General features: G+C 38.5%; 3 protein-coding genes across 3 annotated transcripts; 1 reads left to right on the top strand and 2 right to left on the bottom strand.

Moving 5' to 3' along the window:
- Positions 1-1,232: 1,232 nt before the first annotated feature.
- Positions 1,233-8,246, bottom strand: LOC102224490 (zinc finger protein 394-like). Its single transcript, XM_005803054.2, has 4 exons — positions 5,609-8,246; positions 5,391-5,524; positions 4,554-4,662; positions 1,233-4,170 (listed from the first exon to the last, which is right to left on the bottom strand). Exons 1-4 carry the CDS (start codon positions 5,892-5,894, stop codon positions 2,981-2,983), a joined length of 1,719 nt encoding a protein of 572 aa, XP_005803111.1. The 5' UTR covers positions 5,895-8,246; the 3' UTR covers positions 1,233-2,980.
- A 67-nt stretch (positions 8,247-8,313) lies between these two features.
- Positions 8,314-15,309, bottom strand: LOC102224747 (zinc finger and SCAN domain-containing protein 2-like). Its single transcript, XM_005803055.3, has 4 exons — positions 14,564-15,309; positions 13,050-13,171; positions 9,925-10,033; positions 8,314-9,733 (listed from the first exon to the last, which is right to left on the bottom strand). The coding sequence occupies exons 1-4, from the start codon at positions 14,823-14,825 to the stop codon at positions 8,616-8,618; spliced, it is 1,611 nt and encodes a 536-aa protein (XP_005803112.1). The 5' UTR covers positions 14,826-15,309; the 3' UTR covers positions 8,314-8,615.
- Positions 15,310-17,217: 1,908 nt separating this feature from the next.
- On the top strand, positions 17,218-27,628 carry LOC102225017 (serine-rich adhesin for platelets-like). Its single transcript, XM_023334008.1, has 6 exons — positions 17,218-17,306; positions 17,519-17,837; positions 21,773-21,951; positions 22,056-22,098; positions 22,209-24,298; positions 24,383-27,628. The coding sequence occupies exons 2-6, from the start codon at positions 17,567-17,569 to the stop codon at positions 26,204-26,206; spliced, it is 4,407 nt and encodes a 1,468-aa protein (XP_023189776.1). The 5' UTR covers positions 17,218-17,306; positions 17,519-17,566; the 3' UTR covers positions 26,207-27,628.
- The last annotated feature ends 221 nt before the right edge of the window (positions 27,629-27,849 follow it).

Genomic DNA, 27,849 nt, shown 5'->3' with positions numbered 1-27,849 from the left:
ACTTATAAATCTTCAAACAGCAATGTAAGCTGGTGTGAGATGTATGTACGCACCAGTAGTTTATAGACTAGAACAATTTAACACAAGTCTATAGTGCTATTTGAAACACGTTAAATTGGTAAGACAGTATATTTATATACTCGGTTCACTGTGCTCGTTTAGCTGTGAGCAGACAGGAAAGAAGTTGTGCTGTTGCACAGCAAACATTCTTTCTCTGCACTGCTGATTCAGCTTAAGTAGCTATTTCTCAATTCTTTACAGATAACTTCTCTTGGTATTGAGTTCCAACTTGAAAAGCGGAAGATAACATCCAGAACAGAAGCCCAGCTTTAATTCATTCTGCCCGCCCTCCCCCTTCAAACACGCCCACGCACTGAAAGAGTTTAGCCTCCGCTAGCTTTTTCCACATCTTGAAAACAAGATTAAAATGTTATCGTTTGTACCACCTGCACAGAGCTGCTCCGACTCCCGCCACAGATAAACCATCAGGCTTAATCCTGAGCTCGAGCAACACACACTAGATCAGGCACAAAGATTGGCTAAAACAGCACCAAGAGATGCTTGTTACCACAATTTTTTTTTCTTTGCTGGGTTGTTTTTCTTTTTTCTTTTAATAGAGGCTCTGTATGAAGTTATACAAGGAGATAAGCGATCATCTGAAAAGCTCCATTAAGCATTGTTGGGTGAAAGAAGCGGAATGGGTGACATCTAGTGTCCAAAAAAAATATCGTGCAGAGCAGCTGTCGTCTTTTTTAATACAGCTCACATTTGTGAATTCAACAAGTACATTTTTGTTTCTTTTTTGTCGCAGAAAGCTGAAATTTTAACAGCTTTAAGGGTATGTAGACTTTTGGGTGCCACTGCATAAGTTTCCCTTCTTGAACTGATTAGTGCAATAAACTAACTTTTGAATACTAGTCTAATTAATTGAAATGCACCTGCAAACCTGACTTAAAAACATCTTTAGCATCGATACAACAGTGTGCCAAGCTCAGAAGTTCAAATCTCTCTAATACTTTTTGACTAACATGGCAAGCAGACTGTTCCTTGCAAGTCAGCTGTCAAATTGATAAGAAATATCAACGTTAATATTGCGAGACCTGGTGCCAGGAACTCTTGTTACACACATAATTGTACATATAACACATACACACACCCACACATATCTTTCATGTAAATTAGTTAAGAAACAATTGTTCTATGTTTATAATTTAATAAGATAATAAAAATATTAAAAGTATTACAATGTGAGACAATATATATATATATCAGAAGACATTTTTACATCATATAACAATGCTGGAATTTTAATTTAGGATTAAAACAAAGTTTTGAGCTAATACAATTATCAGTCAGTAGCGATCATTCGGAATAACTTGTGTAAGAAACTGTGCTCTAGCTCATGAGTGCTGTGGTCATTAATACTATAGGAACCAATATTAAATAAGAGATGTTTTTAGGCCAACTCATTTTTCCTGACAGCAAAAATTTAAATTGGAATCCTTTCTTTTTTCACTTTAATAAAGTGAAAAAACTGCCCCTTAGCAGTATGTTGAAATGCATCTGCTTTTCCTTTCTAGTCACACTTTAATGTTTGAAATTAAACAAATCTAATACCAGACAACTATAACCAGAGAAAACACAAAAAGCAGTTTTCAAATTATGCTTTTATGCATAAAAGAACAAAGTAAAAGGTTGTGTCATTGGGCATGTATGCTGCAGTATTTCAACCACATTTAGGTCTGAACTTTGACCTAAAGTTCCTGACAGTAAAGTTCAGACACTGGGGTGGTGACTATACCACCCCAAAACCTTCATGATGCTATTTTGAGCCTTAGAATTTGAACATATTAGCACCTTGGATTATTGTCCTGCTGAACAAATGCGCTTGAGCTGAAGGTCATAAACTGATGGCTGGACATGTTCTAATGGATGTAAAAGGACACAGAACATTTACAGAATCTTATTCCAAAATTCAAAGTGATGTCAGCAACAGTTTTGGGCTTGAAACTCTTCCATGGATGATTCTGCTTTCCACATCCCATATCATACACAGAATTCCCTTTGTGTATGATGTTGAATGGTGCAACATCATACACAAGGTATGATTTTGCCTTGCCTTTTTAGTTTTTAATCATGAACACTGATCTTCACTGAAGTAAGGCTGGCAGTGCTTTTAGATGTTGCTCTGGGGTCCTTTGTATTCTATTGGTAGACCGACTATATCTGGGAAAGTTCACTACTATTCCACATTTTCTCGCTTTGTGTGGATCAAGACTGAATTTTGTTTCACTGGACTCCCAAAACTCTAGAAATGACTTGGTAACCCTTTCCAGGCTGTTGAGTACCATTTCTCATCTGCTAAGTTTGTTTAGACAAGGGGATAATGTGTTGCTTTTTGAAATCCAAGAAATGATTTCATGTTATCAGACAAGTTCTATTTAATTGATTATCTTGATTGTTGATGTCTATCACTCATCAAAAATATAGGTAATTCCTCAGTTGGGACTGAGGAATTAGGACTAAGTTGGGACTATTCAATCAAATCAACCCAGGACAAGGTTGCTTTCTATTGGTTTTAGTCTGATATTAAAGTTGATTTGGAACATGAAACTGCTGCTTCATAGCAAAAATCTTTAAGGGGGCAAACACTTTTTCATGACACTGTACCTTTAGAAATAACTTTCAGTCCACGTAAGAAATGACTCTAAACATTTAGCTTCTGGTATAACTATTAGCTGGTTCATCTAACAATATGAAACACACGCCACACACAGTGTTTGTCGTCCTACAGTGAGCCCAGCACACTTGTAGAGGTTAAACAGGTGAGCTTCATAGGAATGCACAGAACTAATCATATCTAGAGATGTAGTCTCATGATGCAGCCCACCAACTGTGCTGCACTGCAACATGAGCCCTGACCGTCTTACGCTAAAACACAAACACTCATGAATTTTCTTTTTCCTTCAGATCTCTGAGGTCAAACGTCCAGATGGATCCTCTGGTGGCGTTTCAGGTTGCATTTCTGGGTGAAGCGTTTGCCGCATGCCAAGCAGCAGTAAGGTCTCTCGCCTGTGTGGACGCGCCGGTGGGCTTTGAGGTTGCTGAGCTTGGTGAAGCTGCGGCCGCAGAGCGGGCAGCAAAAAGGCCGTTCGCCTGTGTGAATCTGCATGTGGGCTTTCAGGTTGCTGGGATGTGGAAAGCTCTTGTCACACTCCTCGCAGCGCAGGAAGGGCCTGTAAAGTGGAGAGTCAGGAAGGGAGACGGGGTTGCGGGGCGACTGATGGCAGTTTGCAGGGTGATTGTGGGATTTGATGCTGACCCAAGAGGCACTGGCGCGGTGCAGAGCTACGGTCTGTTTGTCACCCAGGTGAACGCGCTGCAGTGGCTGCAAAGATGAGGCGGCTTTGGATGTGGGGGAAATCCTGTTAGGGTTATTTAAAGGTGCAACCTGAGAGCGAGGGTCGGAGAGCGCTGCTGCTGTCATGTTTGATAGTCTCTGTGGAGACTTCTTCAATGGTCGGTGGAGGTGTTGTATGGCTGCCTGTAGCCTGAGTCCTGAACCCCTATGAGACTGGAGCTTCACTGCCTCCTGTGCTGAGGATCTGTGGTGGAAGTGGTTTGGTTTATGTGCTGAGTTCATCCTTTGTTTCTGTAACGAACCGGTGAATGATTGCGTCCCAGCTTTCTTTTCTGTACTCGCCCCTTCTGTAAACCCATCAGAATCGATAAGGACTTCTTCTTTAACGATCACGCTAGGCGTGTTGTTGGCTCGCAGTCTGGCTTTGGGAGATTCCGAACAGGAAACCTGATCTCTGACTGAGGTAAACTGAGCATCTGCTCTGGCAGAGCCAGAAAGCTCATGCTCCAGATAATTCACTGAACCTTTAGGTGGGCCTGGAAACTCAGGTTCTGTGCCAAGCTTGTGATTCTGCTGGAGCCCAGCTGCTGTGGCCGCCAAGTCAGCCCACTTGGAATTAAGTTCAAAAGCTAGAACATCGGTCTGGTCCGCCGCCACTTCTGTTTCGTCCTGGATCTCGGGATACGCACAATCAGTGGACATGTGTGGGTCTCTCTTAATGACATTTCTCTGCAGCTCTTCACTGTATGTTTGGGCTGGTGTCGGCTGTGCCTCAACCAAGTCACCTGCATTCTCTGGTTCAGCTTCACCTGGAAGAATTTAAACAGATTTATAATAAACTGAACAATCAAAAACTTTAAAATATTTTTTTGTGGTTATTATGTGATAAACTAACATAAATTAGGGCAAAAATAGTGGGGTGAGTGGAAAATTATATCTGAATATTTTTCAAAAATTATTTCAAAAATCTGGATAAAGTGTAGTGTCCTTGCTCAGGTGGGAGAATTTGTTGACATGACAACTATGAGCTATGTACTCCATAAATCTTTTTGTTATGATTCATATCTACGGTGGTGACAGCATTATACTGTGGAGATGCTTTTCTTGACCAGAATTAGAGAAGGTAGCCACAGTTCACCTGTAAAGTATTTATTTTTTTAAATACTGTTCATTTTTTGAACCGGATACTTACGAGCAGAAGTACTGCTCCACTCTCTCAAATGCAGAGAACAAGAGGCCAGTTTGTTTAGTTCTTCTTCTTTCATTTCCATAGATGCCATGATTTCCTTTTCTCCTGCGACCTGAACACAGAATATTATGTGTGATGAAAACCAAGACAGAGTACAAAATCATCTTAGTTAATGTTTTACGATCTGTACATTCTTCTCAAGTTTATTCTGACTGAAACAAGCTTTGTGAATAACATTTACAAGCCTTGTTGGGTGCCAAACAAGTTCAACGTTACACTACAGAAGTAAACACCAACCAAAAACAAATGTGATGTGCTGCCTGCATTTCAAGATGCCAGTTTTAGAGGCTATTCTGCTCCAACACAGCCGTACCAATATCGGCCAACATCGATATGGGGGCCAAGATATTTCATGTTAAAAATATTATCCACATAAGACCTGTGCTACAGCAGAGAGCAAGGCTGGGTTAAAATACCTGACTAATCTCATTTAACTTTTTGATTAATTTATTGATTACCAAATAAATATTAGCTGTAGCTTTGGAATGTGATAAATAGTGTATATCTGCTCCTTAATTTGTCTCTGTTGGAAGCAAGTTGAAAATCAAATTGAACGCTTTTCAGCAGCAATGCTTTACTGTCCTCTATGCAAGTCGGGATTTTCTTTGGTATCCACTGAAAGGGTTTTATGCCGTAGAAACTGTATGAGTGAATATTGTAGGAGTTCTATAGATGCTTTTCTTTAAAAAGGCTTCATATCTTGTTTTGGGTTTTTTTTTTTAAGAAAAGCTGCCAACCTCCAGTTGGGCCAAGTGACATTTTGACAGTCACGTGACTCACCTTAGACTCTCTTCCAGGGCTCTGGATCGGTTCTGGATTGTCTGCTGACTCCGTCTTGGATTCTTCCCTGCCATTTGACAACCAATGTTCTACTGCACCATCTGGATTCTTCACCTCGCAGTCACTCATTGTGTCTGCAATAAAAGGGAAATGTAATACATTAATGTAACACAGAGTAACCCATAACCTGCTTTGAAACTCTTGCTGTATGTTTTTACCATGCTCCTCTGCTTTTGCTTTTACCACGACAGGACTCTGATCTGCCTCATTGCTCTCCAACTCAAGAGACCCGTCGGTCCTTTCTGCATCCCCGCCGCGTTTGCTCCCAGTCCACTGCAGCTGCAGCCTCAGCGAGTCCACCTCCAGTTTGCTGCGCCTCACCTCCATCATGAAGACATCCTCCACCAGCCTGGTCACCTCAAACATCGCCGTCTTCACTACAGCCTCCATCACATCGGAGAGCTGGCTCTGAAAGGTCACGATGAGGGTGTCCAGGTCCGACATGGTCCACTGTGTCCTGACACCTTGCGAGTCTGTCCTTTAGTGTCCACTTTCAAAACTGCTTGGGGAAAATCTTTAGGAGTGCTTTTGGTTTGGATCAGCCAGACATCTATTTGTCGGTATCGGATTCCCTGGTTAGCAGGTGATAGCGTGACGTGATTTAACGCTAAATATTATTACTGTTTACTGCTGACATCAGATATTCACCTCGATATTAGCATGACGCTAGCGTCCCGTAAGCTAAATCTCGTTAGTAAAATAAAAGCGAGACGCAACAAACCATGGAGCGCATGCGCTACAACGCAAGCGAGCCGAACGTTCCGCCGTGGATTTTTAAATTGGATAATTTCTAATTAGGAACAGATGTTAGGATGAAGAAAGCATTCAATACCCACTTTGTGAACCTTGTTTTTGCTAATGACATCACAGCTGACGCAGTACGGTGGCCTGAGGCTAGGAAATGATTGCGAAACGTTTCTAGCCCCAGGCTAGAAATCTCTAGATACAATAATGTTTTTAATTAATTTAAAATACGCTTCACGAGCTTAAACAAAAGTTATGGTCCAGTTTATTTCTAGATCACCGTGGGGGTTTTGCTAAATAGGGTGTCTATTGCCAAAAGCATTCATATGCCTTGAACATATTTTCAAATTTTGATAAAATAAAATAAAAACTGAAAACGAGTCAAGAAAAATAAAAATAGTACGAATACATAGAATAAAAACAAGTATTCTACATATTTCCACTGATTATCAGTCTTATCACAGGAGGGATGAAGCCGTTTTTCTTAATTTGAAGCTGCTGAATCTTTTGCCAGAGGTCAGCAAGGAGAACAAACAATGGTGAGGACTGAAGGGGTCTTTTGTGATTGCCCGAGCCCTGGTGAGGCAGTGACTGCGAGCTGTGTCAAAGATGGAAACCAGTCCTGATTATTCTCTCAGCTGTCTTCACCGCTCTCTCTACATAATGCCAATCAGAGGCATCACACGTCCCAACCCAGACAGAGATGCTGTTGTCATGTTGTCTGTAGTGCCTCGGTAGAAAGTGGTGAGAATGGGAAGGGAGAGGTTTGCTCTTCTCATCCAAAATGTGCAGACGTTGCTGTGCTCTCGTCACCTGACCAAAGGTATGGAGGGACTAAGTCAAAGTGTCTGTGATCTGTATCCCCAGGAATATAATCCTGCTGACCCGCTCGACAGCATTGATGAGGAGGGGGGAGTGACTTTGTTGATCTTTTTTTTCTGAAATCGCCAATTTCTTTTGTTTTGTTGACATTCAGGATTAGATTGTTTGCATCACACTAGTCCATCAGGTGTCTCGCCTCCTCTCAGCAAGCCAGTTCATTGTTGTTCTGGCATAGCAGTCATTGTTCATCAGGGTGAAGAGCAGTGGGCTTAGTACATAGAAGGAGTCAGTGCTGAGAGAGATGACCCGTGAGGGATTTTTGCCAACCCCCACAGACTGGGGTCTGTCTGTGAGGGAATCAGACAGCCAGTTACACAAGGGGGGTGTTGAGTCCATATCCTAGACCGTGCATTGGGATGTGTGTAATGCTGACACACATCCCACAGTCCAGACCCTCACCTACTTCTAAATGGGGTTTCCTCTAGTAAGCAGGGGCTTACAGGTAGGAATTAAAATTACAGAATGATGGTCTGATAAATCAAGGCGAGGGCTGTCATGAAAGCTCCTTTAATATTTGTGAAGGCTCTATCTAATGTTTTGTTGGTTTATATAAAATCATATTTGTGTAGCAGAATGGCCCACTCATATCTCAAATGACTTGCAGCAGTAAGTCCACCAAAATATATTTCTAGAATAATCAGGGAGGCTGAATTCAAATGCAACCTACAGTTTAGTATTTGGAAAATGTCTTGAAAACCAGGTGTTCTTTCTTTCTTCTTCACAATAATGTGCCACTTTGTTTTGTTATATTCTATACACCACAGTAGAAGTTTGTGGTTCTAATGTGACAAAATGTAAAAATGTTCACTGTAAATGCAATGTAATTGCATAGAGCATTGTCTGACGGAATGAAGTAAAATCACAGTAATATGGTTGTTTATTCTGAGTTAGCTAAATTTATAAACTAAATACTTTTAATGTTTAAATTTAATTTAAATGTATAAATAGTTGATTAAAGCAGTTTAGATTGCTATGGTTACCCAAAGAAAATAACCAATCATTCTGCTGGATATGTTAAAAACCTCAGGTTCAGGATACACAACACACCTAGCTGATGAAACAAGTTGAATTACGAAAACGTGTGCCACAAGCTTCTCTTGAACTGGCAAGAAAGCATTCAGTTAAACTCAAAATACTTTAATAATCCCAGAGGGAAATTAAATAAAATCCCATGACTGGCTGCCATATAGCAGGTTGATTATTCTATTTTGGAAGCAAGAAGAAAATAACCAAGTAATGACATCCAAAGCCAGTTTTATTTTTTATGCCGTTGAGAATTCACACTGAATACATTCGAATCAAATACAGTTAATTAAATATACAAAGTGTGCAGGTGTTAAGTTGAAGACATCAATTTAAACGTGAAAAATATTACAGTTTGTCATTTATTTTCATAATAAAACATATTTAAATAATTACATTAAATAAATGCAACCGACAACTAAAGAGTTTGAAACTTAGCAGTGCAAACATTCATTTGTAGATTACCAGACTGAAAGAAAGAGAGCACCATTAAACCCAAACTCGCTTGCTTTAGTCCTATAGGTTTGTCACATGTTTGCGCTGATGTGACTTGAGGTGGTCCAGGCGTTTGAAGCTGTGGCCGCAAATGGCGCAGCAGTATGGTCTTTCCCCTGTGTGGGTGCGCTGGTGCACTTTCAGGATGTCTGCCCTAGTGAAGCTCTTATCACACATGCTGCACTGGTGAGGTTTTTCCTGCGTGTGAATCCTTTGGTGCAGCTTCAGGTTCCAAAGGCGGCTAAACTTGTTCCCACAAACAGCGCAGCAATAAGGTTTGTTGCCTGTTTGACCACATTTGTGAGTTTTTAAGTTGGCAAAGGATGGGAATCCTTTTCCACAGTGGCTGCACAGATGGAGGCCCTGCCCTAAGTGGATCCTCTGATGGACTTTCAGATTACAGGCTTGAGTGAAGGTCTTCCCACACTGGTTGCAGATGTATGAGGATCCTTGTCCTGTACCTTTATGGGACTGTTTGTGAGGCTTAAAAGTAACTGAATTAGGTAACGTAGTAAAACAATGGTTGTGGGTGCTGCTCCTTGCTTCATTTTCTGAATTTTGATGACTTAATCTTGGTTGCAAGTTTAAAGTGTCATTGTATGAAGCCGAGGATTCATATGACGCATTGGGGAACTGAACTTCCTGTCCTCGAAAGCTCATTCTGCTGCCCAAATCACCAGATATCTGATCGGAGTATCTGATATTTGGCTCCTGCAGATATCCTTCCTCATCAATAAGCAACCCGCTAAATTCCCCGCTCACATCACTGTTAGTCCTAACAGGGGAGCTCTCCTCAGTTCCTCTATTCTGTGGAGACCCTGCTGTGTAACACTGGTGCTCAGCTCCTTCAGGGTTTTTCCTATTCTCGTTAAATTGATCCATATAACTAAGGCCGTCAGGTAGACGGGTTGGAGAACCCTGTAGCCCATCATAGTTATCCATCTCTCCATATCCAGGTTTGCCAAAGCTACCCAAGTCATTCAAGACATACCTGTTCTGGAAATTTGATTCAGAGAGGACCTCCGATTGTCTGTCTTGGCTCAACTCCGGTCTCTGGTCAAAGCCAGGTTCCCAGTTCACATGGCAAGCTGGGCTATTCTGCTCACTGAAATGCTTACTTGGTCCTGGTAGACTTGTCTCTGAAATAATATAAACAAACTGTCAAGCTAGTCACAATAACACACCTAGCATATGAATAATGCAGTTAGCTTCCAATGTGGATCATATTAAATTTTCTAACACAAAGATTGCAAGACATGTTTTTCTCTGTACTTTGTAGTCTTTTCATAAATAAGTACTGTTTTCATCACCAACTTGCATAGAAACTCACCTTCTTTGCTGACTCTCCACCCGTGGGATTCCTCGTTTTCTGGCTGGATGCTCTGAGGAGTTTCTTCTTTGAGTTGTCTCTCACATGTATCCTGTTGTACACCTGCACCCTGAAAGATAAGCAAGAATACAAAAGGTTGCATTTAGGGTATTTTTCATTTTTTTATCAGTGGCTGGAGTCTTGAAGGATATCTCTATTTGGGTTGTTTGACGAGTGAGATTCAGAAATTTGCCATTGTTTCAAAATGGTTCAACGTCAACTCTTTTTACTGATGTAATAAAATGTGTGTATTTTAATGAATAATAATTTATATTGTTTTTTTTATTTATTTACGACTTTGATTATGACAGAAACAACTAAGGAAATCAGTATATTTTTGTTTGGCGATGCCCCCAACAGCTGTCCAGGTCAAGAGAGCACTTGTGTACGCATCTCCATATATTCACTGCAATTTACAAAAACAAAATCTCTCTAAATAATCATTTCTTTATGATTATTATCATTATTGCAAGTCTAAAACCATTTTTGAATTTTTCTGCTGCTCTGAATCAGCCTTGAAAGAAGAAGTTAATATCATATTTTGTGGGTCCTGAATCCAACGACTCTTCTGACAGCAAGACTCTGTATAAACAGCTGCTAGAATGAGACTTAATTGTCCAGTAAATTAACTTATTTCTCAAATCATAATACAAATCTGACTGCATTATGACTGCAATAGGTAGATGTACCAAACCTGCTCCCCAATACACAAGCATGAATCCCCAAACCAAATACACACATCACACCCATATTGACATTTCAGTTGCATTCATAAATAATATTGGAATCTGAATGCTGCATATGTAGATTGTTATGAGTGATAATAGGGATTAAATAGTGGGAAGCAACATTTCAATAAAGAATGTGACTAAGACAATTACCTAAAAAGTAGCTACAATTAATGTTTTATATCATTCTAATTCTAAAGCAGGATCTGATGCAATTTAGTTTCATCTTGATTAATTTGAGTATAAAACACAACAGCCTTTTTTGGAAATTAGAAGTCTTACATTAAAGGCTGATTCCCAGGTGAGCTACAGCATATCTGTTGTACACGCCCAAGAAAGTGTGTGACATAATTTCTAGCCTAACATTTGGTAGGACAAACTACATTTAAGACATCAAGTGTCTTTTGTGCATTATTAATCTTATGGTGTGATATTGTCACTTTAAAATCTGTCTAAAATCTTTTGTTCTATCAATGATAAAGTAGCATCAGGTTGTAAACTATCTAAAATGCATTTAGGCTGTGCTGGTTATTTATAGATGTCCATCTATTTGAATTCTGATTCTTTTAACAGTTTGATTTTGTGGGTTCCAATATGTGTTTCTGTACCTGATAGGATAATGTAATCAAGTGGGGTGACCCTTATGAAAGCCAGCAATAATTAGATCTAATATGGACACCTGGAAAATAACTACTGTCAGCGAGATTTAATGTTTTATTCCACTGGCTAATGCAGCAAGGTCATTTTGCTTGCGTTTTATTTGTGGCATAACCTCATATTAATTTATGTAGATATATCTGTATGCGTCTCTTTAGTTTTCATAGCGATCCAGAAGATCCATTGCATCTGTGGTGATGGGAGATGTTGAAATAAACAAACTTTAAATCACCCGTCAAGGCTATGCTAAACTTGGTTCAAGAGCTGGGGAGCTGCTGAAAATTAGCTGTGGATATGTAAATAATGGTTTCCAGCTGTCTGAATTATCAACACCTATTGTTCAAACTCTAGGATTTGCTACTATACTCACCATTTTATACAATCCCACAAGGGACATGACTTGCGATTATTACTGCTCTCAAAGCTACATTCCTACGCAAGTTTGTTGCGTTCAGAAAAATATGAAATGGCATACAACAAACACAAACCAGTCATACAAGCCTAAACCTAACAAAAACTATCTTTGAAAAAATATCTTCAGCTGCTTTTTAAAAATTTCCAGTCCAGTTTCCAGTCGTCTTTACAGATGAAGACGGTGCATTCCAGCCTGGATGCTACTGTTTGGAAACAACAGTGTCCAAGTGGCTGCAAGGGAAAGTTAAAAAGCTCTGATTGGACAACAACAGACTGTAATAAAAGGTCCAAGCCTGAATTACATTAGCAATACAAGAAGAAGGTAGTCCATGGAAAGAACTGAAGGATAAAACCAAAGATTTTACAATAAATTCTGAAATTAAACTGTAGCTAAAGCTCTATTCGATCATGTCGGGAGTTTCCGTGTAGAGTCCTGGACTACCTGAAGATAAACTAGCCCTTTTCTTATGAGACAGATTAGTGTGTAGACAAAATCATGAATAAAAATCCCAAATCTATGCAGTTCTAGATAAATGAGGTCCAATGTAAGTTCAGGACTCTTGGACAAACAGCACAAAGACTGTCAGACTAGTAAGAGCCAGCTAACATCTGTAACCAGCAGTGCTAAGTGTGATCACCATGTGAAGATAAGTCAACTCAAAGGGGGACAAAGCAATGTCTAGCAGTCTGGTGTGAGGATTCCAATCTGAACTCTAACATCCAAATAAAAACAAAGGGATTGTGGACATTTATGAGGGTTTTAGGATTCACATATGCAGTTCAACTTTGTGAAGCTTTGAAAGACATTAACTCATCTCTCACCCAGAGAAGTTTTTTTTTTCTACTGCGTAAGAATATAACTTGCACCTGTAGCAAAGAACAACTTATCTGCTGAACTGAATGAATTTAGATCAGCTGCTTTAACACCACAATTAGTGAAGTATTTTGAATAAAATTTTGTTCTTTAACACCTGGGATGGTTTTAAATAACAAAGTACCGGGTCTACTTGACCCAGTGCAGTTTGCCTCTTGCCTAATTGGAGCTACGGAAGATGGCTCTACCTTGGAAAAAAACAAATCTCTTTAAATTAGCCATTTAAGTTTTTATGTAAGCATCCTGAAAGCCCGTTTACGATTATTCATGCTTAAATTTGGATCACTAATACTTATCAAAGAACAGTTCTGCGTACTGTAATAAGTCTGATTAATGCCAAATTTATCAGCTCACAAGCACAGAAAAACTGTGCAGACATAACACAACAGTGTGAGTTCTTAAAAAACACCCACCTGTGCCGCACTGCTCGTCTCTTGCGTAGCCTTTTCAGCGTTTTTACTTAGTCTCTTTCCAACAGTGCCTTGGTAACTCTGTGCCTCTTCTTGTGTCACTCTCTCCTGCTTCAAGCTTTTGTCTGTTTAGAAGACAGAAAAAATACACCTCACTCAATGCGCAAAGGGTCAAATAGCTTTGATTATTAATTTTAGAATGATCTTATGATCTTAAAACACCTTTAAATCAATTATGAAGTTAGGAGGTTTTTTAATATTTTGCATCAGGGTTTGCATCTCTGCATTATGTTTTGTTAGTTACCACACAGTAACATCTGAGGTATCCCTCACTTTGTAGGGTTTTTTTTTTTTTTTTTACCAGACAAACTAATCAACTAACTAGAAAAAATAGCATTGTAAACAGTTGAAATAGTAAGAGATGCATATTTTTATATAGAGAACTGAATCTTTATGATTCTTTAGGTCCAATTCAGTTTAATTTGAGTTCTGACCTTATCCACTTAAATTCAGCGAAGTTAATTGGATAATATGTTTTCTTCATTAGTTCTGGATAGCTCTACTAAACTTATCTTTTAAAGTTTTCTGCTGTATTATGGGTTTTATCTGGCTGTGAGCTGTGGAACCTAAAATTCTAATATGTCTCTGGTCAAGCCAAACAAATACTAAAATGGCTTCACAATTTTTTTTAATAACTGAGGCTTTTTGTTAAGGTAAAGATAAAAGTAACAGAATAGAAAAATGAATAAGAACAAGATAATTAAAATACTGTATATGACAGCAGAGATGATAGAAAAGAAGAAACATTTGACTCATGATATCTAGATTATGAAGAAAAGAATACTGGAGACAATTACCAAAATGGTTCTATGCATTATGCTAATTGCGTACCATAAGGCGTAAGCAATAAATCATAAATACCCCAATAAGCAAAACAATTCAGAATCCCTGAAGTATTTTTCTTGAAAACTACAGCTGTGCTACATTTTCACCAAGAGTAAGTAAAAGTAAGGTTGCCAGTGCCTTAACCAAAACAACCAAAGTGGCATTAATTATGACAATTCCATCTAAGGATGGATTAATATTTAAAAATTAATAATGTGAAAAAGACACTTGAATGTCTCCATTTATCATACTGCCTTGCAAAGCAGAAGATGAGGATTCTTGGCACACCTATAGATTGAAGCAGAAATAATTATTAGTAATTGTTTTGAATCGAAAATCAATTTTGAATAAAACCGTGGTCCCCAAAAATTAGAATGGAATAATGAGATGGTAAAATATCCCCATGTTTGAATGAAAGGCAATGAAGGAGCAGCCAATTTAGCACATCCTATAACCACTTATTTTAGAGATTTTGGAGCATCTATGAAGATTGCTTTCCATCTGTGAACGTTTCTAATTTGTGAGAAACTACAGCGGGGTGATTGGTTGGGTTTATTTACCGTGATGCATCTGACCTAGTGATAAAATAACTAAGATGATGTAGTTTTAGAGGGACATCAGACATCACCCACCTGTCAGGCTTTTGTCTTCTCCAGTCGTTCTGGCTCTCCCGCAGTCAACACACATCTCCTTCCCGTTGTCTTGCCTATCTTTCCGGCGGCTCTCTGCCGACTTCAGCCTCTTCTCCAGGGATTCTACCTGCTCCCTACACCGCAGCACTTCCTCTACAAAGCTCTCCTCCACCAGCCGTGTGATCTCATAGATGGCAGCCTTGAACACCGTTTCCATCACTCCCGAAAGCTGGGACTGAAAAGACTGAATCGTCTCCGTCATTGTGGCGACTGTGTTAAAAATTTATAGTGGCTCTAACGCTGAACGAGAGGAAAATTCCAAATTAAACTTAAAAAGCTCACTGCCAAATAATTACTGATACCCAAGTAAAAATGGGCGGAAACTACTACAAATTAGTTTATTAAGCCACACAAAATGGCCGTATAGGTTTAATGTTCAGCTGCTTTCCATGTCAGTAAAGCACAGCTAAATAAATTATCAGGGTAAATGTGAATTGTTAGCCACATAGCTTTTTACACTAACTTTAGTTTACCGCAAACCCATTATCTAAAACATCTCTTACCCTTTCCATTCTTTATACAGTCTACGTTCAACCAACACATTGGTGAAAAGGTTTACCTAACAACTTAACAGCTAGCTTATCCCTTAATAGTACTGTTATAATCGCAACTGTTGTATTTCCCAGAAGCCTGACTTCCTGCTTCAAAAAATAAAAAAAATAAAAAAAAATACGGCTTCTTCTTCTATTTTATGGCGGCTGGCAAACAACTTAATGTGCAATACCGCCACCTTCCAGTTTGGAGTATGGATCAGATTATCTATTACTACTATACATGTACAATTTTACTGTACTCTTTTTTACTTTTGTTTTACATTCAAATCAATAGTATTCTTTTTTGCAGCACTTTTAGCAAAATTGTCAGCCAACAAATTACGATTCCAATATGGGAAGTGACCCATACTAATTTGAAAACTCAGTGAGTTACATCCAATATGTTGCCTTGAATACTTAATGTGGTACTTGAGTCTGAAAAAATCGTAACCGTCTTTTCTCTAACTTCTCCAATCCACTGGAAAATTAAATTGCCATTAATTTATCTGCTATTATTTTATTTTTCATAATATTTAAATCTGAAATTACAAAAGACATACCTAGTTTGTTATGTATCAGTTTAGAGGCACCTGTATAGATCTGTATTCTCTGAATATGTCCTTCCTACTTATATTTCCACCTCATTTATTACTAATTATCTCCTTCATTTCAATAAACGAGGGAGATTTTTTTGCCAATCAACTACAACCTGTCCAAGGATCCATGATGGGATAATGGTAATACCGCAGGACTAATTTGAAAGTTACCTATTTATTACTGTGTCCGGAATTATCCATCCAAAACCACTAACTCGTTTTTTCTCTTTTTCTCAACAAGGTTGGAGAGTAATAAAAGTTTTGAACAGGAACTTTTTACTTATTTACTGTATCATACAATATATGCTTAAAGGCATACATATTATCCTGTAAAAAAAAACAGAAACACTTTAATGGGTTACATTAATCTCCACATCAAACCTTTCTTAACAGGACATTTGGTTTGCAAAGTACTCTTAAAAACATATTGAACATAACATTCCTGTCTGCATTCCAGACAAATGGCGCTTCAGCTGCAGGATAGAGAACAACAAACGCGCAAACAATTGCCAGCAGTTCGTCCTACTGCAGAGGCTGCTTCAGTTCAAACAGCCCTGTTCCACCTTTGACCGCCTTCCCCACAACCAAGCAGGCCGAGGGAGAAACCAGCTGATCACGTGACCCCAGCATGGTGGCCTGTTTGATGTTCACTATGTCTAATATTAGCCCAATAAGTTATGGCTTGTTGTGCTTAAAAACACGGTTGCCGAATTGAGACCAATTTCAGTCTCTCTATCTAGGGGAAGAAATAAATGCGCGCATCACCGCCCCCAACTGGTTGAGTGCGAATTAGATCGACTACGAATTTTCATTCTAGCCTTAAAATATATTTACTATTCTCTGCTTTCCATGCATTTTATTATAACGGAAAATATAACATAAATGTTCTTCCCTCTGGGTGATATGCCAGATAAATTACTTCCTGGTAAATGTGTTGTAAACTAGTGTGGTCATGTTCACACGTTTTAAACAGAAAAGTCCAAAGAGTTATTGTGATTAACTTGAAACTCTTCAAGACTAGATTTTTGGGGCAAGTTAAAAAAAATTTCCCAAACGTCTTTGGTTTATAATTCTCTTGATAGGAATCAATGGTTTTTTTTAAGGGTTGTTTCAAATTTGACAATGATAAATAAATAGATAAACAAACAAACAAATAAAGAAATAAATACTTATTTCTGACGTTTGACGTTTAGTTTTAACTAATCATGTCCACATATTATTTTAATATTTATTTATCACTTTTGTCAAAAACATGTCTTTTATTGAAGCTTTTCCATCTGTAATTTGTTGTGTTTGTATTAATAGGCTTGATTGAGTTGCTGTCGTGGAATTTATAAGCATTCGGAAAACTTTTGAAATAAAAAAAAAATCTAGTTATTCTGATGTCTTTCACGGTCCCACACTGGTGTCCAGTAGGTGGCAGAAGACGCGATTATTTTCATTCACCGAAGAAGAAGGACGAGGCGGAAGTAGACACGTTTTAGCCACATTGTGGCATTGTGTGCGTCACGGAACGGCGCGTCTGTAGCTTCGGGGGTTTATGTAAACTCAAAGGTAATCTGCTGCTAATATTGGTTTTAATTTATTCTGGTGGTTTAGATCATTTAAAATGACAAATTAGGATAAGAGTTCGCGACCGGATATTAGCTCAACTCCAACCGTCATTTGATGTGCGTCACACAAAGCAGAGTCCGCGTCCTGTGCGTGTGAAGGAGCCATATTGGGTCAGCCGTTAATACCCTGTTTTTAATGCTTTCGTTCCGCAGCTGAACTCGCCTGGGCATAAACGGAGGGGCCTATAGGTTTTTATCAAGATGTCGGCGGACGATTTTCAGTCGAAGTATGCCTCCGTCATGGAGAGTATGTTGAAGAGCGCCATCGCGGAGACGACGAAACTTTTTGAAAACATGGTGGATGAGCTGAAGGAAGAAATTTCCAAGATCAAGAAGGAGAACGAGGACCTGAAAACGAGATGTTCCCAATATGAGACTGCCACAAGCAAACCGGTTTCTCACACGGGAGAAAGTCACTCTGTTACAGAACCTGGCGATGCCTCCGAGAAATGCGACACAGCTATACAGTGTGGTGAGTAGTTATCTTTATTACACTAAGCATAACGCAGTGCTATTATTATTGACTTTGCTTTGTCGTTTAGATTTTATAATAAGGCTCGGCAGAATTTCCACGTTATTTTGCTGGGTAGCCTAAGCTCACGACCGTTACGTAATCGCGGCGTAATGCCAATCTTATCAGGAGGGTGGGATGCATAAAAGGAGGGAAACCGTACTGTGGTCTTTCGGTGTAAGGAACAGGTGAAAGCGAAAAGGATTTTGCAGCAGTCTTCTGGAGATGTGGCTACTTTTACTAATTACATGACAAATTTCCTCTTACGTTACACATTCACATTTTCTCTCATTCTCTTTTTTTTTTTTGTCTGGAGCGTAAAGAGATGAACTAACTAAAGGGCCAAAGGCAAATTTAAAAGTTGTTGGATACAATGTTAGATGCTGGTTGTTTCTCAATTTCCAACTTTATTTTTGTTCGTTTCGTATCCGACTGAATCTAAGTACTAAAGTCAAAGCAAAGGAGCAGTCTGGTACAGGACGTTTTGTACCGTTTTCTTACCCGCCTCGAGGACGTTTTGTGCCCACAGTAACAACCACTAATTAAAGTAGTTTCTTAAAATTGGCTGTTAGTAAGGAAGCGTTAGGGGACTCAAATATTTATCTGCAAAGGGTTTCTCCTTTATTAACTGGCCCAAACTGGCATAAGAACCACACTCAAATGAAGCGAGTTGTATATAAAACCTTCAAATATAATACAATTATAATAATTGTATTACATTATACCTTTTGATTATTCCTCTGCAAGTCATCAAAGTACTTAAAGAACATTAAATCACACATTGTTTTGTTTTGTTTTTCATGGGTACGAGTTATGGTCTTAAAAAGGTGTACTATTATTATTATTATTGTTATTTAGCTTTATGTCATGGTATGTTATTCCCTCATCAAAACCAGTCACTTGATTGTGCTGTGAAATGAAAAAATATATGTAATTCCAGTCTTTCAAATCTATATTTATATATTTTTGTTAATTATAAAATTTCGCGTTTAACAGAAAAAGATTCCAAATACATTACAATTAAATTCAATTTAAAATAATGTGCTTAAGAACATTTAACTCTTAAGTGTTTTACAAATATTCATGTTAAACCTGCAGCAGGTAACTTTTTAAATATGTTTTTATACATATTTGTTAAAAATTTTCACTGTGTCGTGTGACACTCATTGATATATTACTGCAGTGGTCCCCAACCTGCAGACCGGTACCGGTCCATGAAAAATATTAAATATTTCCGTTTTATGTATTATTTGAGTCTGGAGGATCTTTTATTTTGAAAATCCTTTAACCGGATTCTTTCGATTACGTCTTGCACGCCAACTTTGAGCCCACATGCAGCAAAATGAGTAAGAAACAGATCAGACGTCTTTGGAAACTTCCAGTAAAACCCCCAACATACCATACATGAATTTAGAATAATCAAACACGGATGACGATATAGACGCAGTATTGATAGTTTGTGGACTCATTTTAAGCGATAAAAGATGCAACAAAAATAAAAGGTATTTGATAAAAGATGACGGAAGCAGCTGTTCTATTTGCTGCACTGTGATTTGGAGGTGAGTTATATTTTTTCGTAGCTAACATTTTTAACTGAATAAACATAACCACATATAATGAAAATATATAAAAAATGACCTTTACATATAGTAATAAACATTTCCACATATCACCTCCGATGTCCACCGGACTCTCAGTTGTCAACTGTTTGGGATTCCCCTCCGTTCTTACGTCACCGCGCTTTCTGATTGGCTACCTGTCAAATTCAACAGGCTGCGTTCTCGCTGCCAATCAGGGAAAACCCCAGAGGCTTCGATAATCGGGCCAAGACAATGTTGAATATTCCCAATTTTACACACCACCACCTAACACAACACACACTGCAGGACGTTGTAAGATTGTTGTAAAAGAAAAATTGGGGCCAAAAAAAAACCATGCAGAAGCATTATCTGACGGTTCCTCCTCACCCACGCCCCTCAGCCGAAGCAAAATTGCCAAGTCTTGACCGGTCCGCGGTAATAAAAAGGTTGGGGATCACTGTATTACTGGATTAGACAGCACCTGACTGTTGTTTGTCGTACATGTGCCATTGCTATGCACTGTGAGGAATATTGGTAATCAGGAAAATGTTACAATCATACAAAAAAATCTAAAAAAAGATGCAGTGTTTTGCCATTAACTGTCAACACTGTAACTAGATAACATCCAAGTTATCACTTTGAACACAGATCAGCAAATATTTTAATTAAAAAAATGGCAAGGAAGTGCGAAGTAGTTATAGTAGTTTGATTATTGACATGTGCTGCATAATTTGGTGTTTTTGTTTGGTTTAAGTGTAACTAACCTCCAAATAAACTTTTTTTTTCTTGCTAATAAACTGTCTAAAAAGGTTCATTAGCATTATATCTGTATGTTTCTGTGCAAATTTTGAAATTTCATGTAAATTTGTTTAGCTCTACAATATTTTGCCTAAAACTGTCTCACTGCTGCCCGTCTTTAGGTCAAATGATGATTAAGCTTGTAAATTTTCCTATTGGTTACAGCAGTACGGCTTGGTACATCTTTGTCGCAGAGGTTTGGGTATTAACGCTTCTCACCCAGACACACCAGTGCTTGGTGGTAAATCAGTAGTTGCCACCAGGCAAGCTCCCCACAGCTCCCACTCCCCACTGTGAATGCACAGGCTATAAAGTATGGACACTGATGATGATAGGTAAAAAGTTTCCCCGTAATGTTAGAATGTTTCTCCACCATTAGCTTACATGTTGTGCGGAAGAGGCTGTGAGCAGGGCATACATGAGTGTGATTGAAAGTTCTAAGACCCTCCTCCTGTCTCTGATTGGTTGTTTCTAACCAGGAGCTGTGCATTTTCCACAGATGGCCGTAGAATCACTTCGGAAGAGGCACAGTAGATAGATTTTTTAAAATTTATTTTCTTTTATGATTATCTCAAAATTTACAGTCAGGAGATGGTAACAGTTGTAACAAGTATGTTTTTAAAAAAAAAAAAAATAGTTACTGTGTATTTAACTACAAAGTTTCAAACTCGTTTTATATGAGAGTGAGAAACATACCCTACTGTCAAAACTAAACACTTTTAAACGATATACTTAAAATGCACACTATATTTCAACTGTCTGGTTAAGTGTAAAGGACCTGCTGTTTTTATTTTTGCTTATGTTTTTCCTTTAAAATTTTATTTTCCTGCTGGAGAGCCCTCTGTTCCCATACTGGGACTTTTAAAGAGGTGCTACTTTACTCTGATACCTCTCCTTTGTCATTTATTTTCCATTACTTATTTCTAAACCGTTCTCTCACTTGTTACAAATGTTTTAAAAGTCTCGTAAAAATGTGTCAGGCTCTTGCTGTCGATCTTGGATGGTGGAGTAGGGATATGACTCACTACATGTTTCTTTAGGGCTACTCCAGTTAGTCATGTGCTAACTGGAGTAAGAATAAAACTTATGCAATACATGAGTTGTTTTTCTGTTCTATATACTAAGCACTTTTTTTTGAAGACTACAACAATGAATGGAAAGCGCTAAAGCAGCATGCTTGGTAGGCCTACATGCCCCCTGACTGTATTAACAAATCAAAACTACAGTAAGCTGTTGCAGATATTTTTGCAACATGATTTGGACATCTTTTTTCTTCATAATTGAAAGCATCCTTTGTTACCTTCTGCACAGACAAGCTCCTAAAAATATATATTGTTGAATTTCTAGTGAGAAAATATGAACAAGTTTGGGCTTTGAATTATATTATACTAAAAAAGGAAAAGTTATTCTAAAGGCAGCAATGTATATTAACTTTATTATTCAAAATTTTCCCAATTTTGCTATTAACTTCAGTCTACCATGTCAAATTGTGTTTGACATTTTTATTCATGTTTACAGATCTTGTTCCTTGCCGAACAATTCTGGTGGAGGAATGTGAACCATTAATGCGCACAGATCTGGAAAGGCACGGTCAGCAATCCAACTATAATTGGAACAACTACAGTTTACAAGAGCACAACTATGTCAGTTATAGAGACAGAAATTCTCAGATGGAGATTGTAGTTGTCAAGGAAGAGGTGTGTTTTTAAACTTGGTACTTAAAATAATTCCCATATTTTTCTTGGAAAATTTATTATTTGTTAAATTCCTGCAATGATCTCACTGCCATTCTTCTCTGCAGTCCCAGTTCAAGCAAGAAGATGATGATCCAGAATTTGAATCAGGTGGGGGGTGATATATGGCATTTTTTTTATGCCATATACTCTAATTTTTAAGTATATTGTATAATTTTATCTAAATTCTCTTAATCATTTATAATTTTTGTGTTAACTAGGTTCATTTGGGGCTTCTGTTGGTGGGGCTCCAATTGGAAGACCAAACGTAAACAATTCTTCAACTGCCCAAATAACAGTACCTCAGAAAACGAACAGCCCGATGGTTTTACAGTTACCCTGTTTAGAAACGGAAAGTTCACAGGTAACACGCAGCCAGTCCACTGGCATGCAGCATTCCTTGGTTATTTCACTTAAAGATGCCCTGAGGGATGATATTAAGGAAGAGTCGGAAATAGTGGAAGTGGCAAAACAAGGACTCGCAACATCTGAGGGCAAACAAATGGTTCCTCACACGGACAGTGGAACAACACATAATAAGCAAACCCATTTAGAATCTGCATCAGTAAACACAAACATGGCAGGTGAAGAATTAAACAAAGAAGTCCCTGGAAGGGAAGATAATTCCAAGCCCAAATCTTCAACAGGTCGCAAAAGAGGACGCCCACCAAAGAAAACTAGGCAAAAACAAGCTCTTCCTACTTCAACAGATAAAGATCCAAAACACCAGGTGGACTTAAAGACAAAGGAGATGGCGTGTCCTTCGCCACCATTGGTGACTTCATCTGTCATGAGTTCATCAATTAAAGAGAGTGCAGATATTTCTTTGAAAGACGACATCATAGATGTTGAATCTTTGAGTTGCAGCTTTTCCGCTGGAGAGCAACCCACATTTGAATTGCAAGAGCATTGCCCAGAAGTCGAAAAAGACGTGACAGCAGATAAAACGCCAACCACCTCATTGGCTGTACCAGTACAAGCATCTTCAGGTTTGTTCAAAGCTTGCCAGACTTCGGTTAGCCTTCAGGATGCCTTGCTGCTTGTTGAAGCTATGAATCAGTCAACTTTGGAAAAAAATGATCTCCCATTAAAAGTCGTATCACAGCCTCAGATCACGTCCAGTTCTGTTTCTTCTGTGGGTTCCTTCAAAGCAGTAGTTGAGACTCCAACAATGCAACAGATGGCTCCTGTTGAAACTCTGTTCATGTCAACTACGACATCATCTGCGTCTGCCGATTTAACAGCTACCTCTTCATCGAAAGTAGTAGACCGTCAAAATGTTGTCCCGTTACAACCGTCACATTTGCCTCCAAGTTGTACTGCATCATCTTCTTTGTCGTCGGCGTCTGCTACTCAGACTGTGATAAAGTCACTTCCGCTTCCTCTGATCCATAGGCCAGCACCCAATAAAGGACCTCGTACAATAATTATTCTCCCAAGACCTTCTCTTACATCTGATATTGCCAAAGCAGGGTCTCAAACCCCACATTCTTCAGTTAACCCAGCAACTTTGAACAAAAGTTATCTACCTCCATCATCTACAGCAGCTACGCCTCCCATTTCTTCAGTTCCCAAAAAAACTATTAAAGTTGTCTACAGGAAACAGGATCCTGTCATGTCTTTACAGTCAAGCACCATCTTTACAGATCATCAGTATGTGGCACCTCAAACAATCACTATTGTTTCAAAAGCGATGCCATCTGGAGTCTCCAGAGAACCTGAGACGAGTGCTCTTGCAGCAAGCCTGGATGACAAGGAATTTGTAGCTCCTGTTCATCTAGAATCATCAAGACACTTGATGTCTGAGTTACAAGAATCAAGTTCATCTAATTCAGGTCATGCAACATCATCTAAACAATTACACAGCACAACTGACAACCTCAACTCTTCTGGACAAATTAGCGCTAATGCTGAAAGTACAATAGCTTCCATTCAAGAACACTCAGGTTCAGAATTTCCAGCTGATGGAGTACCACCATCAGTATCTCTGGCATTAACCCAAACTACTGAGCGCAAACTCAGAGCAGTGGTCAGATTAACTCGACTCCCGTTGTCTATTTCCACCAAAGAATCTGTCTTAATCTCAACGTTGGTATCCAAGGGTATCATCAAAGAAAAGTCATCATATACTCATGTCTCAGTTGAGGCAGATCGGCTAACTCCTGATTTGGAACAGGACATTTTATGCAGTGACATGGAGGATGAACAAGAAAGTGCTTTCATAACACAGGAGGATACATCTGACCCTCATGTTCAGATGAGTAAAGCTCAGTTTCTAGCCAAACTCTCTGTGTCACCTTTGGAAAATGAGGTAAGCTATGCAAATGCATAAATATAGTGAAGTGTTTCTATTTTCTTTTTGGGTTGTACTAAATTCATATTTTCTTTTTTACAGTCCAACATTAATGAAATTTCAAATGCCAGAGGAACCAAATCCATTGTTTCCCGTCTACGTAGTCATCTGCAGGCTCATTTGGAAGCAAAAAGAAGTTCGACAAAGCAGGTTGCAGGAGAAGAAATGCAGACTGAGAACAAAAACAACAAGAAACCACGGTTAATTGTTCAAGGCTCAACCAAAATACCAGCTCCAGCTCTTTATATTGTCTCTCCAAGTAAGATTGCTTGTATGCAGAGTTTAGGGCTGCACAAGGGTGGTGGTGAACTAAGTGGTACTTCTAGAATGTCAGGATCTACAAAAGAATCACCTAATGTAGGTTTTAAGAAACCTTGCTCAGGTAGACATAGTGTTATGAAGTCTATATCTGAAAGTCCAAGGCAGTTGAGCTCTCCAAAAGAAAGTACAAGCATAAATGTAACTAAATCAACTTCTGTGAGCCCAAAGAAGTCCCCGTCAAATGAAAATGATACAATTTCACTAATTAAAAGGTCCAGTTCTGTCAGTCCCAGGAGACCCACTTCTATAAGTTTTAAAATAACAGGAAATGATTCTACACCTAAAAGTGCAAAATCCAGTTCACTGAGTCCTAAGAGGTTAACCAAAGTATCTTCTAGTCCCGAAAAGACAAAATCTAGTACAGATGAAAACAGCTCAAGCCCTGAGATGTCGAGCACCCAGAGTTGCTCTACATCACCTAAATCTAATCCCAAGACAAAATCCATGAAAAGGGAATACAGTCCTTTAACTCCTAGGAGGTATATTGTAACTGCAGACAGTTCTATTACTGAGATAACTAAGAGTGAACCTGAATCCCCCAGTCCAAAGTGTCTTAAAATGGCAAAAAATGATCCCAGTCCCCCAATGACTGTAGAATCCAATCCTAAGAAACCCAGACAACTTCAAGGCCATTGTGGTCGGAAAACAAACCATAAAGTTGCAAGTGCCAAAAAATTGACCAATGCAGCTAAAGGTAGGAGAAGAGTTGGGAAGAAAAGAGGTAGCTATAAAAAGAAAAAGCTGGAGTTACCAGTGATTTCATCAGGGGTTGTGAAGAAGTGGCGAGCTAAAGTGTGGTATCCTCCTACGCTTCCGCCCAATGAAAAACCTATGACTGATATAATAAGGCCGCCACCTTTAAAGGTAGAATACAGAATTCCAGATATACCCCTTAGTGCACCACCTATTGTGTCACCCTTACAGCCATTGGCTGTCATCGGCAGGCATCTGCTGAGGAACCAGTGTGGAGAATGTGGCCGTGTTTTTAGCAACAGCAATGCACTTGAGAGCCATGTCAGTCTCCATAAAATATACCGGCCTTTCTCCTGTAAACTCTGTGGGAAGTACTTCCCAGACTCCAAGACTTTTAAACGTCACGATCGGGTACATCGCAACGGCAGGATTCACGTCTGCCAACATTGCGGGAAGGGTTTTGTTTATCGATTCGGTCTAAGCAAACACATCCAAATGGTCCATGGCAGGATAAGGCCTTTTATCTGCCAAGTATGCGGCAACGGCTTCTACACCAAACGGGATGTAGAAATTCACATACGGATCCACACCGGAGAGAAACCTTTCCAATGCCACATATGTGAAAGGAGATTCACAAGGAAAGTGGAGTTGAATGTGCATTTGCGGTGGCACAATGGAGAAAAGAGACACTGGTGTCAATATTGTGGTAAAGGATTTTTAGATTACAATAACCTGAAGAGACACAGATATACCCACACTGGGGAGAAACCATATTCCTGCCCACACTGCCCCAAGAACTTCACTCAGACTGGTCACCTGAAAAAGCACGTTAAAAGTGTGCATAAAAAATAAAACTGGAAGAAATTTTTTAAAACCGGGGACCACCCTGTTTTTCTCGGCGCTTGCACTGTACGAGAGAAAAATCAGTTAATTTCCATGTTTATTCAATAGTATTTTTTTCTCTTTTGTGTTAGTAATGACTTGATGCAACAACACACAGTTTACAGCTTTAAGAACTGGTTTTATTTTTCTTTCAAAAAAGAAAAGTAATTACCTTGTTTTATGCATGTAAGGGTTTAGGAAAATAAAACAAAAATGGCAAAGTGTATAATGTGAATATAGATGCATTGACGAGCCCTAAAATTTCAATAGAATTTGCACAAAGTAGATGGGTTGATGTCTTATTTTTTTAAAACTGTTATATAACTGGCACAGTGTGCTTTTTATAGTGTAGCAAGAAAAAAAAAAACATTTGTTGATATATTTGCTGTTTAAAATAATTTATCTGGAATTTAAAGACAAAGTTATGCAAACTTGTGCTTTTTTATTTTAAGGTGGGAAAGTAGTTGGTTTTACTTAATTTGTGAGTAACAATTACCAGATTTGTGGTAACCTTCATTTTCATTGCTTGCCATAGCTTTTAAGAAGTATGTAATAGGAAAATTATCTATTACATACTGAATGCTTTGTAAATTTCCAAGAGTCTGCAAGTTATCTCTTAGACACCTGTTTTAGATTATCCAGTGACGCAAGTATTTGACTTACTTTCCCGTAACCTCACAAACACAATTAAAATATTTAACGAGAATTAATGCAACATTGGAATTTGAACCAGCGGTGAACACATTATCTAAAAATAATTATTTTTATTTAAGAGAATTTTTTAAATATTGTAATTTGTTTCATTATGTAGCTTTTTCAGGCTTAATGTTTGACTGTTGAATTGACTTGCTTTTACAGCAATTCAATACAAGTATGTAAGCACTTAATGTATCAACATCAGAAGAGCTGTAAATGTTTTTTGCTTTATCTCCTGTTTACATTGCTCATGGCAAGATTTTTTTATAAACGGCTTATAATTCACTTGGATATCAGGATATGAACAGTTTGAGCAGAAAAAAGTTCTGATATCAGTGTGTGATTTTGTGCATGCTTTAAGTTTATTTCGACTTCATTTCATGCCTTAGTTAAACCTTTTTGTCAAACAGGAAAAAGAAGCACTTCGACAATGCTTCAGTGTCTGTTGATTGAGTTAAAGAAGAAAGAAAAGTATTAAATTTAATTCTATGATTACTGTTGCATTGCAAAAGTAGTAGTACTTTACTAATTGCCTAAGTTTTTTTTTTTTCAGTGCACAAGATATTAAAATGTTTTAACAAAACAGATTTGATATGTAAGTTATGGAAAACAGCTGTATATATTGTAAAGTTCCTGATTTCTGTCAATTTCAGATGGATATTTTGTTTGAAGAAATAATAAATGTCTTGTACAAAAGTCTTGTTTGTGATGTTGGAATTAATAAGTATCTTTTTATCCTGTAGACTAGGAGTTATGCTACTACATGATATAAAACTTGGAGTTGTGAAATGACTTCAGATGGCTTAGTAGGTATTTTGGACATGTCTCACGAACAAGGTATTAGGGTAAGTCCAGAGCTGTCCCATACTGACTCTTCTTACCTGGAACGTCCTTAGTGTGTCCCCAGAAAGAGCTAG

The sequence above is a fragment of the Xiphophorus maculatus genome, chromosome 5 (genome assembly GCF_002775205.1).
Source record: "Xiphophorus maculatus strain JP 163 A chromosome 5, X_maculatus-5.0-male, whole genome shotgun sequence".
NCBI classification, from domain to species: Eukaryota; Metazoa; Chordata; class Actinopteri; order Cyprinodontiformes; family Poeciliidae; genus Xiphophorus; species Xiphophorus maculatus.
This window is presented reverse-complemented; position numbering and strand designations above follow the sequence as displayed.

Bases quoted from the DNA above. Each gene is read 5' to 3' on its own strand.
- LOC102224490 (XM_005803054.2), bottom strand. From the start codon at position 5,894: ATGTCGGACCTGGACACCCTCATCGTGACCTTTCAGAGCCAGCTCTCC. The intron at 5,525-5,608 runs GTAAAAACATAC...CTTTTATTGCAG, and splicing joins AGCAAAAGCAGAGGAGCATG to ACACAATGAGTGACTGCGAG. The intron at 4,171-4,553 runs GTAAGTATCCGG...AAATTCTTCCAG, and splicing joins GTGGAGCAGTACTTCTGCTC to GTGAAGCTGAACCAGAGAAT.
- LOC102224747 (XM_005803055.3), bottom strand. From the start codon at position 14,825: ATGACGGAGACGATTCAGTCTTTTCAGTCCCAGCTTTCGGGAGTGATG. The intron at 13,172-14,563 runs GTGGGTGATGTC...TCTTCTAAACAG, and splicing joins AGAAGACAAAAGCCTGACAG to ACAAAAGCTTGAAGCAGGAG. The intron at 9,734-9,924 runs GTGAGTTTCTAT...ATATTATTTCAG, and splicing joins GTGGAGAGTCAGCAAAGAAG to AGACAAGTCTACCAGGACCA.
- LOC102225017 (XM_023334008.1), top strand. From the start codon at position 17,567: ATGTCGGCGGACGATTTTCAGTCGAAGTATGCCTCCGTCATGGAGAGT. The intron at 17,838-21,772 runs GTGAGTAGTTAT...TCATGTTTACAG, and splicing joins CGACACAGCTATACAGTGTG to ATCTTGTTCCTTGCCGAACA. The intron at 22,099-22,208 runs GTGGGGGGTGAT...TGTGTTAACTAG, and splicing joins TGATCCAGAATTTGAATCAG to GTTCATTTGGGGCTTCTGTT.